At 41.7% G+C, this 15706-nt stretch overlaps 2 protein-coding genes across 2 annotated transcripts in view; one reads left to right on the top strand and one right to left on the bottom strand.

The window, feature by feature from the left end:
• dnajc17 (DnaJ (Hsp40) homolog, subfamily C, member 17) overlaps positions 1 to 15706 on the top strand; it is a 95217-nt gene that overhangs the window by 59632 nt on the left and 19879 nt on the right. The gene's annotated exons all lie outside the window — the stretch shown is intronic.
• On the bottom strand, positions 13677 to 14279 carry LOC144597189 (cdc42 effector protein 2-like). The gene has a single exon (XM_078406181.1). The coding sequence runs from the start codon at positions 14277 to 14279 to the stop codon at positions 13677 to 13679; it is 603 nt and encodes a 200-aa protein (XP_078262307.1).

Raw genomic sequence — 15706 nt, 5'->3', positions numbered from 1 at the left:
CTGTGCAGGATATCTTATTATCTATTCAGCATCCCTTTGATTTAAAAAAATGCTTCCTGAACTGTGGCAAAAGACAGTTCTGCTTTTCATTGAACTTTGCAGCTGGTCTCGGAATGTTTCTTGCTCCTTTCCATCTAAACCTCTGCAGTGTTTGTTCAATCTTGTTTCCGTGCTAAATGAGATGATATGAGCAAGTGATTAGACCATTGGTTTCATCATCTATTCAGATTGGTTCAACAGGGCTAATCATTGATAAGGTTTTCCCTTCAGTGTAAAGGCATGACCAGAACGCATGCATGTTTGCTAGGTAAATGTATAAAACTCATTAATGACCTGCTCCATTCTAATACCTGGTTGTATTTTTTGGGTGAAATGTACTTAGAAAACAGGAAAATAATTAGAGAGTGAAGTCCATGTGTTAACCAATTCTCATTTTAAAACCACATCTTGGTCATTATTTGCATGGTCATTAGTTAGAGCATCAGAGTGTTTCATCATCAGAGATGCAAAACCAGCAAGCTATATAAAACTCAAATCACACGGATATGGAACATTTCTTGAAGTAAAAGATTCCAAAGACCAGGACAGGTTCTTCAATGTCTCAATTGGGAGCTCAATAACAGTCTTAGCTGCTCACTTTTCTCCCTGTGGATTGTGTACCTAACTGGACAAATTTCCTCTAAAACAATGTATGCACTTATAAAGTATTGCATAAACTATTTTGGTTTGGAATCTCTAAAGTTGTTTCAAACAGTAAAAACACAGTGAAAAGTAAATCACTGGGTTATTACATGAATCCATCTAATTGATATTCACACTTAGCGTCATAGAATTGCAAGCACAAAAACCTCCCACTCATCGCATCCATGTTGATCTTTGCATGCATCTGTATCTCACTATATTATACAATTAACTTGACTGCATTAGGTCTGTGCCTTGGTGATTCATGTGCTTATCTGAATATATCTCAAATGTTGAGAGATCAGGTTCCCTCACTTCCAGATTCCAACCTGCCTCTGTGAAAAAGAAAATCCCTCTCTGATTCCCTCTGAACTGCCTCCTTCTCTTCATAGACGCCCTCTTTACAAGAAAAGGATTCTTGCTAATTACCTTATCTATCCCTCACAATTTTGTATGGCTTTATCAGATAACCCCTTGACTGCCTCCACTCCAGGGAAATCAAATTCAGCCTGTCCAAACTCTCCTTATCTAGAATACAACATTCTGGAATAACTCAGCAAGTCAGGCAGCATCCCTGGAGGATGTGAACAGGCAACGTTTTGGATTGGGACCCTTGTTCAATTACTCCAGCACTTTATGTTCTATGCAACATTCCAGCATCTGTCGTTTCTTATATCTGCAATCTCTCCTCGTAAAAGAAATGCTGCAGTTCAGGAAACACCCTGGTGAGTTTTTAACACACCCTAAAATTCTTTATTTTGAGAATTACAATTGTTTGAAAAAGTGACTCTGTCACTGCAATGCTACCAGCGCAAAATATTTTGATCCAATTTCCCCAACCCATCCACCACACCCGAACCCACAAAAACATAATTCAGCTTTCAAATGAATCAAATACGGCTATGTAGACTTTGTGATTAAGTTATTGGACTGGTATCACTGGTCCTGGAACCTTGATCCAGAGGCACGAGTTCAAATCGCACAACAGCTGGGGAATTTAAATCCAAATAATTACACAAATCTGGTCTTAAAAAAGTAACCATGAAATGACCAGATTTTCATTAAAAAGCCATCTGGTTCATTCGATATCCTCGAGGGAATAAAATCCAGCACCTTTACACAGTGTGGCCTCTGTGTGACTCCAAATCCACCATCATGGTTAACTCTTACTGGCCTCCTCGGAAAGGACAGTAAACACAGCGATACTGAGGTTGCTTGGGAAACTGAAAGGTCTGGACCAAATGGACTACACTTCAGGGTTCTGAAAGAGGTAGCTGTTGAGATTGTGTAGGCATTAGTAGTGATCTTTCAAGAATCACTAGAGACAGAAAGTCTGGAGGACTGGAAAATAGCAAATGTGTCTCCATTGTTTAAGAAGTGAGCGAGGCAAAAGAAAGGAACTTATAGACGAGTTAGTCTGACTTCTATGGCCTCAGGGCACTTAGAAGCACATGACAAGATAGGCCTAAATCGGCATGGTTTTGTCAAGGGGAAATCTTGCCTGACAAATCTGTTGGAATTTTTTTGTGAGGGAGTAGCAAGCAGGATAGACAGTGGATGTTGTTTGCTTTGATTTTCAGAAGGTCTTTGATAAGGTGCCATGTGAGGCTGCTAAACAAGATGTTAGAGGTATTAGAGACAAGGCACATGGATAGAAGATTGGCTGACTGGCTGAAGGTAAAGAGTAGGAATAAAGGGGGGCTTTTCTGGTTGGCTGCCAGTGACTGGTGGTATTTGGCAGAGGTCTGTTGGATCCACTACGTTTCACGTTATATGTTAATGATCTGGGGAGATGGAATTGCTGGCTTTGTGACCAAGTTTGCGGATGGTACGAAGATAGCTGGCGGGGCAGGTAGTGTTGAGGAAGCAGGGAATCTGCAGAAGGACTTGGACAGGTTGGGAGAGTGGCAAAGAAGTGGCAAATGGAATGCAGCGTAGCAAATACACAGTGCATTCAGAAAGTATTCAGGCCCCTTCACCTTTTCCTCATTTTGTTATGTTACAGCGTTATTTTAAAATGGATTAAATTCATTTTTTTATCATCCATCTACGCACAATACCCCAGAATGAAGAAGCGAAAACAGGTGTTTAGAAATTTTTGCGAAGTAATTAAAAAGAAATAACTGAAATATCACATTTACATAAGTATTCAGACCCTTTGCTATGACATTCAAAATTGAGCTTATGTTCATCCTGTTTCCATTGATTATCCTTGAGATGTTTCTACAACTTGATTAGAGTCTACAAGTGGTAAATTAAATAGATTAGACATGATTTGGAAAGACACACACCTGTCTATATAAGGTCCCACAGTTGACAGTACAAGTCGGAGCAAAAACCAAGCCATGAAGACGAAGGAATTGTCCATAGACCTCCGAGACAGAATTGTGTCGAGACACAGATCTTGGGAAGGGAATAAATCAATTTCTGCAGCATTGCAGGTCCCGAAGAGCACAGTGGCCTCCGTCGTTCTTAAATGGAAGAACTTTGGAACCACCAGGACTCTTCATAGAGCTGGACGTCTGGCCAAACTGAGCAATTGGGGGAGAAGGGCCTTGGTCAGGAAGGTGACCAAGAACCCGATGGTCACTCTGACAGAGTTCCACTGTGAAGATGAGAGAACCTTCCAGAAGGACAACTATATCTGCAGCACTCCACCAATCAGGCCTTTATGGTGGAGTGGCCAGATAGAAGCCACTCCTCAGTAAAGGGCACATGACAGCCCGCTTGGAGTTTGCCAAAATGCACCTAAAGGAGTCTCAGACCATGAGAAACAAGATTCTCTGGCCTGATAAAACCAAGATTGAACTCTTTGGCTTGAATGCCAAGCATCGCATCTGGTGGAAACCAGGCACCGCTCATCACCTGGCCAATACCATACCTACAGCGAAGCATGGTGGTGACAGCATCATGCTGTGGGGACATTTTTCAGTGTCAGGAACTGGAAGACTAGTCAGGATCGAGGGAAAGATGAACGGAGCAAAGTACAGAGAGATCCTTGATGAAAACCTGCTCCAGAGCATTCTGGACCGCAGAATGGGGCGGACGTTTAACTTCCAACAGGACAACGACCCTAAGCACACAGCCAAGACAACGCAGGAGTGGCTTCATGACAAGCCTGTGAATGTCTTTGAGTGGCCCAGCCAGAGCCCAGACTTGAACTTGATCGAACATCTCTGGACGGACCTGAAAATAGCTGTGCATCAACGCTCCCCATCCAACCTGACAGAGCTTGAGAGGATCTGCAGAGAAGAATGGGAGAAATTACCCAAATACAGGTGTGCCAAGCTAGTAGCGTCATACCCAAGAAGACTTGAGGCTGCAAACGCGCCTCAACAAAGTACTGAGTAAAGGGTCTGAATACTTATGTAAATGTGATATTTCAGCTATTTATTTTTAATTGCAAAAATTTCTAAACACCTGTTTTCGCTTTTTCATTATGGGGTATTGTGTGTAAATTGATGATTTAAAAATGAATTTAATCCATTTTAAAAGAAGGCTGTAACGTAACAAAATGTGGAAAAAGTGAAGGGTATGAATACTTTCTGAATGCACTGTATTTGACCATTCAATCATGGCTGATCTATCTTTCCCTCTTAACCCCATTCTCCTGCTTTCTCCCCAAACCTTTGACACCTGAGTCAGTAGTAAGGAAGGTAAACGTAATGCTAGCGTTCAATTTGAGCGGACTTGAATATAAAAGCAAGGATGTTATGTTGAAACTTTATAAGGCGCTGGTAAGGCTACATTTGGAGTATTGTGAGCAGTTTTGGCCCCATATCTGAAGGAGGATGTGCTAGCATTGGAGAGGGTCCAGAGGAGATTTACGAGAATAATCCTGGGGATGTATGGGTTAACGTATGAGGAGCGTTTGATAGTTTTGGACCTGTACTCATTGAAGTTTAGAAGGATGAAGGGGATCTCATTGAAACCTACCAGATAATAAAAGACCTAGATAGAGAGAACATGGAAAGGATGTTCCCAGTAATTTTTCAGAGTCTAGAATCAGAGGCCACAGCCTCAGAATAAAAGGATATATCTTTTGAAAGGAGATAAGGAATTTCTTAAGCCGGAGGGAGGTGATTCTGTGGAATTCATTGCTTCAAACAGTGGTGGAGGCCAAATAATTTGGTATTTTTAATGTGAAGATTGATATGCTGTTGATTAGTAAGGGCATCAAAAGTAACGGGGAGAAGGCAGGAGAATGGGTTAAGAAGGAAAAATAGATCAGGCATGATCAAATGGCAGAGAAAATTTGATGGGCTGAATGGTCTAATTCTTTTCCTATGTCTTATGAGTTTGCTCAAATCTCTGGAAAAACTCACTGCAACTCCTTGGATGTCTGGGTCAAATATCTGATTTTAAGTTCATGCTTCATCCTTAAGACAGGATCTCCAGAAATTCTTCAATATTACATTGGAGTGTCAGACTGAGACTTGGATCCACACCTTGCTGATGGGAGGCTACGTAATGAAACAAGCCCAAGAAGGATTTTTTTTAAAAGGAAGTTAAGAGTTGTTGAGTAAATAACATTTCACTTGAAGGGATAAGCTAAAAAGAAAACTGCACACAATGTTGAACAGTTACAGAATGTAGTAGCAGTAAGAAGATTCTGCAGAAGCATTTGCCTTAGCATTTATATCTCCCATTGATCTGAGCTGTGAATTGAAAGTGCATCCAAATCATTATCAGAAGTGGCAATTAAAGTGTTATATGAGTTTAGCCAGGGAGGAAAGATAATGGGAGGGTTGGCCTAGGATCAAAACTACAAAGATAACCTGGAGCTTGATTTGATGGTGTTGGATTTTGGCAGTCTAATGTTATGCCCGGAAGGAATCTCATTGCTTCCCCTTCCTCCCCCCCAATCTGATTAGCGGTAAGTAAGGACGTGCCAGGAGAAGGATATGCCGTGTCTCTGCAAGTGGGACAGGAAAGCTCATAATGGAGGTGGTCCTGCTGCCAAGTCATTATCGTCTACCTCCCAACTGTAGGCCGGGGGAATGAGTGTGTTCTGGAAGTTGAGGTACAGGATCTAAAATGAGTTCCCTGTTAAGTAAATAACTTTGTGATCAACTGAATATAAACAACCAAAAGAGTTAAAGAGAAAGCTTCTCACCCTGTCTTTGTTTCACTCTTTGTGTGTGATTGCATTTGGAGTTACTTAACTCTTCAATGAGCCTGACGCATGCATTGCTCAAAGCACACTTAGTATTTCCCATGTGCCGTTCAAGGGTAATTGAGAGCTGGAAGTGATTACACTCTAGTAATCTCGCCTGGAGTTTCAGGTTACATTATGAACTGCAAGAGAGAAACTAAAGTTGTTTTACAGCTGTCATGTTAACCTCTCCATGAGCTTACAGCTATGCTGTTACACTTTACCATCAATCAGGGCGGCACGGTAGCGCAGCGGTAGAGTTGCTGCTTTACAGCGAATGCAGCGCCGGAGACTCAGGTTCGATCCTGACTACGGGTGCTGCACTGTAAGGAGTTTGTACGTTCTCCCCGTGACCTGCGTGGGTTTTCTCCGAGATCTTCGGTTTCCTCCCACACTCCAAAGACGTACAGGTATGTAGGTTAATTGGCTGGGTAAATGTAAAAATTGTCCCTAGTGGGTGTAGGATAGTGTTAATGTTTTCGGGGATCGCTGGGCGGCACGGACTTGGAGGGCCGAAAAGGCCTGTTTCCGGCTGTATATATATGATATGATATGATATGATATGATGATTTTGCATAATGCTTGTGAACTGCCTGGGAGTTGTTATTTACTGACATGTCTTCCAGCGAATGTGTCTTTGTGGTTGATCGCTGACGGTGAGCAATTTGAGGAATATGGCATGAGTGCGATAATCTTGATTTTAAAGTTAGCCTTGCTGTTTTCAAATTCACCTCATGGTCTTGCTGCCCATATTTCTGTAATCTCCCCTTGCCAAATAACCTCCAAAATGTGTCTCCCTCTAGTTCTTGGCCTTCGAATTTAATTTCTCCACTATTGATAGTTAAGCCTTTGGTTTAAGACCTAAACTCTGGAGCATTATCACCACCATGGTTTCGATCTCTTTGTCTAAATGTTATGTGGTTCGGCTCCGGTATTTTTTCAGACACAAGGGACTGTAGATGCTGGCTTACAAAAAAGACACAAAGTTCTGGAGTAACTCATTTTGTCAGGCAGCATCTCTGGCAGACCTGAACAGGTAATGGTTCAGGTCGAGACCCTTCGGACTAATTTTAGTAGGGAGGAGAAAGTTAGAACAGAGGTGGGAGTGGGGCAAAGCCAGGCAAGTAATAGGTGGATACAGGTGAGGCGGGTTTTGATCTCCCTACTGCAATCGGTCTGAAAAAGGGTCCCAACCTGAAACGTTGTTTATTCATGTCAATATTTGTTTATTGGGTTATTGCAATGATAATAGCACTATAGAAGTGGCACTTGTTGATAGTAGGTGTGTTTGAGAATGGCCATCTTCGTCTGGTCCAGATAGTGTAACCACCTTAGCTAGTGTAGGCAATTTCGAATGAAATGTTTAGGTTTGTTTAATGGATCAGTTTGCAAAGACAATGTGTTTCTGAGTCGTGCTATTTAGTCTCTAGGTTTCTTGTTTTACCTGAAATGAGTTGGACAATCACGATTGGGATGGAAATTGGGATGGAATTACAAATGGCCTCTGCATCATGATCAGGACAGGAGATCATCCAAGGTTTGTGAATGCTGATGGACAATAGGCAAGGATCATCCATGAATGTGATGCTTCTGATCTGCAATGAAACTGTCTTGGCTAAAGTGAACCCATGCTATGGAATATTCAATTACCTGGTATTAACAGTAATATACCATGTTTCAAAATCTTTGGCTAGACTGACAGCAAATAGAGTGTTGGTTAATGAGAGGCAGTTAATAGAACAATGTGCTGAAGAGCTTGTAGAAATTTGCTGCAATTATTGGAGTGGGATAATGAGATGTGAAATATGTTGAAACCAATGGGGCTATACTTAACTACACTTTCACAATAAGGGACTCTGTACTACATGTATTTAATATGTTCTAAAGCACCTCACATAGTGTTCTGTAAGCCAATACCGTCAGTTTATTCACAGTAGGATCCTACTATGGCAAATGAACTAAATGACCGCCCAATCAGCTTGTCTGGCTTGAGGGGCAAATATTTGTGATACACATCATCTAGATTTGAGCTAGTTTTGAGTTTTCGAGTTCTTTCTCATGCCAAACAGAGGATTTTGGGAAGCAGGTCTATATTCCTCCATTCTGCTTTCCCTGACACTTCTTCTAATCCAATATTCTGTATTCCTTTTGTGAAAATACTCTCATAGGCACAGCTTTGCTCCACTACTTCCATAAGCATTCTCCATGCAAGGAGTCACAGAGAACTTGCATATTATGGAGCAAAATGTTAGTTTACTGACTTAATTAGTTAACTAGGATTTTATTTCCATTTTAACCACATGAAATGTTTCCACTGGAAACTAATTATCCTTATCGATTTTAGGAATATTAATGTTCCTGCTGTCAGGATGTTCAGTTATATTCTGCACTTTTTAATTGTATTTATACAATGTCATTCAACATGCCCTTTTCTTAATACAGACCACTTTTCTATTGATTGACGATGTGATTTCACTACATTTCCTCTCCACTATATTTGCAAAGGTGGATGCTGATGATCACGATTGGTTAGTCAGCTGTTAAAGGCAAAAAATAGCTCAATGTTTCAGAAGCGACAGAGCAACATTGGTTTACTCCTCACAGACATTGACTAACACACAGCAAATTTCTAGCATTCCCTGGGGATTGTTCTAACAGCAACACTGTACGCTTGGGAAGGAAATACTCCAGCAATTAAGCCCACACATATATGGGATCAACAGTTCATGGGACAGCAGTTCTAAAGACCAGATGGATGCAGAAAGGGCTTAAATGGGCTTTCCTACTTGGGTTTTGAGATAACTTATTACAGAGAATATGACTGCCAGCAATTTGACAGGACAGGCCGCTAGACGGAGCCATCAGCTCTTCAAGTAATGAAGAGCCAACATTATTCTAAAATTTTGTTTCTGATCGTGGATAAACTTGCTCAATCATTTTTAATTTCAAACTATCACAGAATTTTCACAAAGCCGTTTGATGTGAGGGATACACCGTAACATGGAAACAATTTCCAAAATAACCTTTTCCATGGTGCAGATCAAGGATACCTGGCTCGAAAATAAAATTGTATCTATCAATCTTGTTCGAAAGTGTGGACTGTGCAAGTCAGGTAAGGAGTGTGCACTTCCCGTGACCTGCTCACATAACCAATGAACAAATCACTTCCAATTCACTTTGTTTAATAATTTCGCTGGTCTATATTTTTCCAACTATTTCATTAAATAAAATCCCACTGGCCCAAACCTCTTTATATTCATTCCTACAGAGAATTTCAGTTCACTGACTAACACTGAAGTTTAGTCAGTGTTACAATGCACAGCAGTTCACTTACAGCAAAGTCTCACAAACCTTGATCAGATGGCTAAAGATTGAAAGTTGTCATAGGACTGCCTTAATCTTCTTAGGGGTCCCTTTCAAACAATTTGGTAAGTGGTATGTGGACTTTATTCCACTGGCTGAGACTTTAGAGATACAACGCGGAAAGAGTCCTTCAGCCCACTAAGTCTGCGCCAACCAGCGATCACCCGGTACACTCACACTATCCTACACACTAGGGTCAATGTACAATTTTACCGAAGCCAATTAACCTATAAACCTGAACGTCTTTTGAGTGTGGGAGGAAACCGGAGCACCCAGAGAAAACCCATCTTGTCACAGCGAGAACATACAAACACCGTAAAGACAGCATGCATAGTCAGGATTTAACCCGGGTCTCTGGCACTGTAAGGCAGCAGCTCTACCACTGTGCCACTCTCATAACAGGTAAGATGGTATCTGGAAAACACACAAATTGGTGCATTCTACCTACATATACCTGCAACAGGAATGCAGCCAAGCTTCACCAATTGATTCTTGGGATGGCAAGTTGGCTATATGAGAAGAGATTTAAGTAGTATGAATTTGTACTTCCCAGAGTTTATTAAAAGGAGGCATGATATCACTGAAACATCAAAAGTTCTTCAGACATTGATCAGGTACGGTGCAGTTGATTTACCCTGGCTATGATGTCGAGAAGTAAGTGTCATTATCTCAAAATAAGGGGTAAAATAAATTTCTAGATATTGAGAGACGTGGATTAAGTGAAAGAAAAAGGTACTGAGGTAAACAAGTAATCATGTGGCAATTAGGCATGAGAAGCTGGAGTAACTCAGCGGGTCAGACATCGTCTCTGGAGAAAAGGAATACATGACGTTTAGGGTCGAGACCCAAACTGAAGAAGGGTCTCGACCCAAAATGTCACCTATTCCTTTTCTCCAGAGATGCTATCTAACCCGCTGAGTTAGTTCAGTATTTTGTCTCTATCTTCGGTTTAACCCAGTTTCTGCAGTTCCTTCTTGCACACCATACGGCAATTATTGGATGTCAATACTGAACTGGAATATTAGCCTAAATAATGTGTTCTGGAGTAAGACTGAAACTGGAACTCACTGAGTGAGACTCAGTTAAGAACTCTACCAACCATAGACAATTTGCACCGTAAACCTCCTGATGGGTTCCAGAGTTGTTCCGGTGAGTAGGCACGGTCTCAACAGAAAGCTCCAAGTTTCATTTCCAGTCACTTCCAGATATAGATGAAGGGGATAGGTGACAAAGACTAGAGTTGAAGAGGAGACAAAAGGATGTCAGATAAGGAGAGAAGAGGGGTGAAATGTAGACCCGGTGGAAGGGGTCATGGGGGAGGGGTAAGATGGGAAATAAAAGGAATGAGCGGCTCGGGGATGGGAGATAAGCATTTTGAGGAGGAGAAAGAAGCAGAGTGATTAGGATAGTGGGAGAAATGTATGCGCAGTAGGTGGAGGGACGGCAGGGCAAGCAGATAGATGGTAGGGTGTTTCATTTGAATTTGGAGAATTCATTGTTTGTACTGTTGGGTTGAAAGTTACCCAAGCAGCATATGAGGTGCACTTCTTCCAGTTTGCAGGAAAATAACTGCAGATGCTGGGACAAATCGAAGGTATCACTAAAAGCTGGAGGAACTCAGCGGGTCAGGCAGCATCTCAGGAGAGAAGGAATGGGTGACGTTTCGGGTCAAGACCCTTCATTCGGAAGAAGGGTCTCGACCCGAAACGTCACCCATTCCTTCTCTCCTGAGATGCTGCCTGACCCGCTGAGTTACTTCAGCTTTTTGTGATACCTTCTTCCAGTTTGCATGTGGGCTCACTCTACCAATGGTGGAAGCCAAGAACAAAGTTCAGAATTGGAATGGGAAGGCAAGTTAAAATGGTTAGCAACTGGCAGATCCAGCAGGTCTTGGCAGACAGAGCATAGGTGAAACTGTCATCTAGTGTGCACTTTGTTTAGCTGAATTCACCAATTCACCAACAATGGGGCAAATGTCCTGAGCCACTATGAGTGAAACAATTGAAAGATGTTTCAGAGGTAGACATGAAATTCTGGAGTAACTCAGCGGGGACAGGCAGCTTCTCTGGAGAGAAGGAATGGGTAATGTTTCGGGTCGAGGCCCTTCAGACCTTCGATTTAAACCAGTATCTGCAGTTCTTTCCTACACATGAAAGATATTTCAGGCTGTTATACAGCTAAAATCTGACTGAGAGCTCTCACGAAGAATACTTCATACTTTTTGAGCAGTGGTTCAGAAAGGTGATTCCCTTTCTTTCTGAGTTGGTTGATGTCTGCTGGGGTGACATTGAAAATCAATACAATCTACCTAATTTGCTTCTGCACTACAAAACAAGAGGAATCACTGCAAGAAACTACATGCATAGAAATGTCTGAAGAATACTTTGGTATCATATCCTCAATGCTTTAAGGAGGAGGAACAGAAAATGATTGTAATTAGAACTGGAGGGTTCCTCATTTAGATCTCCAGTAATGCTGTTAATTCTCATGCATGGGCATATTGAATAGTAAACCTGTGTGTACGTGTGTGTATGTGTGTGTATATATAGTACAGGGGAAGAATGTTAGCTTCAGGATAAGAGGATAGCAGATTCAAGGTTGGCTAGTTTGAAGGTTGTTGACCCTGGCCTCGAGTTTGGCATTTAAACAGGACTGGGAGACTGTCGCAATGTTAAAGAGCTTTGGATCTAACATTTTAGTCAAGCACTCAGTTCAAGAAACAGCAGGGAATATACGTGGTATCCTGGTCACCACCAAATCATCCCTTGCGTCTCTGATTCGGTCCCTCGATTTCTATGTGGAAAAGTAATTGACTTTCATTTTGCACTTTAAAAGATTGGGGTTTAAAAAAAATTTTAATCATCATTTTTACATAGCATTAAACAAATATTTAATGTAGATTCAAATCTTCAAATTAACCTCTAAAAATGCAATAATGAATAATGCTGGAAAAGACACGAGATTGTGGGGCACGGTTTGAATGAGAAACTTGATGCAGGATCGAGTTGACCTGCTGCACTGACAGCTCTTCCACCACTAGATGTCCTCTGTTAGCTGTAGAAGGGGCCAGTGCCCCCAGGCACAAAACAGTCCTTTGGAGTACAGTGTCTAAAACTATAACCAGGCATGTAGAACATGGCATAGACTAATTTTATTTTCAACTTTAGGTTTTGAATCTTTGGAATATTTCTGTAGTAAAATTTCACAGCAGGGTGAGTTAACATCTACTTATTATGACGTGGGTATCTGCTAGCTTCCAGCAGAGCAATGCCAACAGTCTCGTTTCCCCCTCCCCCCCCTCGAAGCATGTCCCTGTGGCACTGCAACTTATTTTCTCTCAGCCCATCAACTCCGCTTTTGCCACTACCTATGTTAACAGGGTACTTACAGTAGGCAATTAACCTATTAGCACTTGTTAGAACCCATAAAACCACAGAAGAAACTCCACACAGACAACATCCGTGGTCAGGATTGAATCTGGGTTTCTGGAGCCATCATGCAGCAATACTAGCACCTAGTATTGGGTGCCACCCCTAGTTTGAACTAAAGCACCTTGTGCCATTAATTGTAGGATGGTTTAATCTGTGACTGCATCTACTTGTACTAGAAGAGCACAGTAAATAAGCACCTCACCCTCACGTGTAATTGAGATTGCTCTCATTCAATGAAACCAAGTTGGAAAGGGTGTATGAATATTTTGTTTTGCTGCAAATGTGGGCTTGGAGAAAAGATTATGTACACAGCACCTAGCTGTAATCTATAATTTGGGAATGGAGAAATTTGAACACCATTCAGTGTAATCAGGAATGTTGACGTCAAGTTATTTCAGCAAGCAATTAATTTACATCATAGAAAGTAAAGTTTTCTCTGCACTTGTCCTTATTCTGTGCATGCATCTAACTTCTTGAAGTGTTATGCACACAGCCCCAAATTGGCATGTCTGCTTTTCTATTCATTTTTTGTCTTTGAGTGAGACTGTGGATTCGTCATTGCATTGACTAGACAACATGTAACAGATGAAGAGAATAATGTAAATTAAGTGTTTTGCTTCTGCTTCTATGTTGCCATACTGCTAGGGTGGAAGATGAGGAAAAGTGAAGGACAACACTATCCCCTTTCCATCTCTAAAGTCTTGGACCTCCTGTTGATTATACCCAGAGGTTCAGCAATGTAACCTTACGGCTGGGAATAGAAAACAACATAGCCACACATATTTAATCAAAATGTTCTCAAAAAACTCAAATCCAGCTTTTGTAAATCTCAATGCAGATCAATCTTGTGTAACATATCATCCTCAGAAGTCAATCATATCTGTAGATTTAATCAAAAATCCCTGCACTGTTTATTAATTATTTGAATGCTTTGTTGTCCTTAGTCATTAGAGTACACGTTGGTTGCTAAGGCAACTTGGTGATATTGTGCTCATTATCCAAAGTCTTTTAATTCAATACCATAACATCAAGCAGTTAATAAAGCTTTACTGCTGTGAAGTTGCAGATTTGTGATTATCCATTATTTTGAGGATATCTTCCAGTATTGAAGGTCCCAAATCCAGCTTAAATGAAAAAATAGATTCAGATAAGTTTAATTGAGATTGGTCCATGGTTCTCTCGGCTGAGCACTGCTGGCCTTCTACACCTTCAGTTTGTTGCGGGTCTTCATCGACTATCTGCTTGTCATGTGGTGAGGCATCCTCGGGTCCCTCCAGCAGGTAGTGTTGGAAGGAGGATGAATGAATAGTTGGTGGTTGTTTATCTGGAAACATGGAGGTTGTCTGCATAGGATTAAAAGGTGCAGCGGTTGTGTCGCCAGACTCACCTAGATAGAGTCGCAGGGGTTTGGGAGGTGCAGTGCCTTTTAGATCTCTCAGTGTACTCAAGGTTGACAGGTCATCTTGGCTCTGCAGGAAGGATATATCCCCAAACATGTCACTCTCCCCCTTATTTCCAATGTGCGACTTGTGGTGAAAGTCCCCGAGAGGTGGGCTAATCATGTCAGCTGATAGAACTTCCCGCAGTTTGTGTTTCTTGTCTTTTTTATTCATCCCAATTTTAAGATAGATGGGAGTTTTGATGGACATTTTGTAATTGACCTGTAGCTTTACAAGATTTAATTACTGCGATTGCACTTCAAAAAGATGACAAATGGCCAGGAAAGGTTGTCTTCTGGTAGCCCGATCCTATGGAAATAAAAATGTAACAATAAGTGACGTGGTTTTGATGAAACTAATTAGTGAGTAAAACTGGATTCAAGATAAAGTAGGGGGAAAAAAACCAACCTGCTGGAGGACATCTGCAGTAGGTCAGGCAGCAACTGTAAAGCAAAGGGATGGTCCTGATGCAGAATCCTAACCTAAAACATCGAGCATCCCTTTTAACACAGATGCTGCCTGATCTGCTGAGCTCCTCCAGTAGTTTTTTTTTTGTTGCTCCAGATGACAGCATTTGCGGACTCTTATGTCTCAAGATCGGGTGAATCTGACGTGACAGACTTCAGTCATCCTTCCCAGAGACTGTGCTGAACAATGTACAATCTGCCAGCTTGTATCCTATTTTCTATTCCAAGCAACTTCTCCTAATGTGGGGGCCTGGTCAGGTGGTCTCAGCAAGCTTTTAGAGGTCACAGCTGAGCAAAGTGTTCATTCAGGGGTAGAATTGGATGCTCTGTCCGCCAAGGACTGCTGGAGCTCCGGGTTGCAAACCATCTCCACTTCCACTTCCCATTCCCATACCGACCTTTCTGTCCGGGTCTCATCCACTGCCAGAGTGAAGCCACATGCAAACTGGAGAAACAGCATCACATATTCCACTTGGGTAGCTTATAACTCAACAATATGGACGTTGAATTCTCCAATTTCGAGTAATACTCCCCCAACCTGGTGCACATGCATTTCTCCCACCGCCATAGCTACACTGCTCCTTTCCCCTCTTTACACTAACCTCCCATCCCTTAGTCCCATATTTCCTATATATCCCCCCCTTCCCCTTCTCTGTCCGCTTCCATCCATATCCCCCCCTTATGGCTTTACATTTCATTCCTCCTTTTTTTCCTTATCTGACATCCTTTTGTCTCTTTGCCACATCTAGCTGCTGTCACTCACTCCATCCATCTGTCAACAACCCCCTCGTATACCTGCATACATCTATCTATTGCCAGGCCATGCCCTACACCACCATCTCTTTTTCAGATTTCCCCCCATTAATCCATCCGTCCGAAGAACTGCTGACCCAGAACGTCATCTGCCCATTCCCTCCACAGATGCTGCCTGACCAACTGAGTTCCTCCACCACTTTGCTATAGAATTGGAAGCCCTGTGGCTGCCTTTGTTTACCCACTCTTTCCTTCCACATATTTTTCCAATTACCATTTATTGAATCTGTTTCTGCCATCTTTCCAAGCACCAAATTCTAGATTGTTGCATTAACAGGTAAAATAAAAATCCTTCTACAATGATTGATCTCCCTTTTGCTGATTCAGGTAGTTTCACACTCTGTTATCTATCAAATC

The sequence above is a fragment of the Rhinoraja longicauda genome, chromosome 10, assembly GCF_053455715.1.
Source record: "Rhinoraja longicauda isolate Sanriku21f chromosome 10, sRhiLon1.1, whole genome shotgun sequence".
Lineage (NCBI taxonomy): Eukaryota > Metazoa > Chordata > Chondrichthyes > Rajiformes > Arhynchobatidae > Rhinoraja > Rhinoraja longicauda.
Note: the sequence above shows the minus strand (reverse complement) of the source record. Positions and strands in the feature narration are given on the sequence as shown.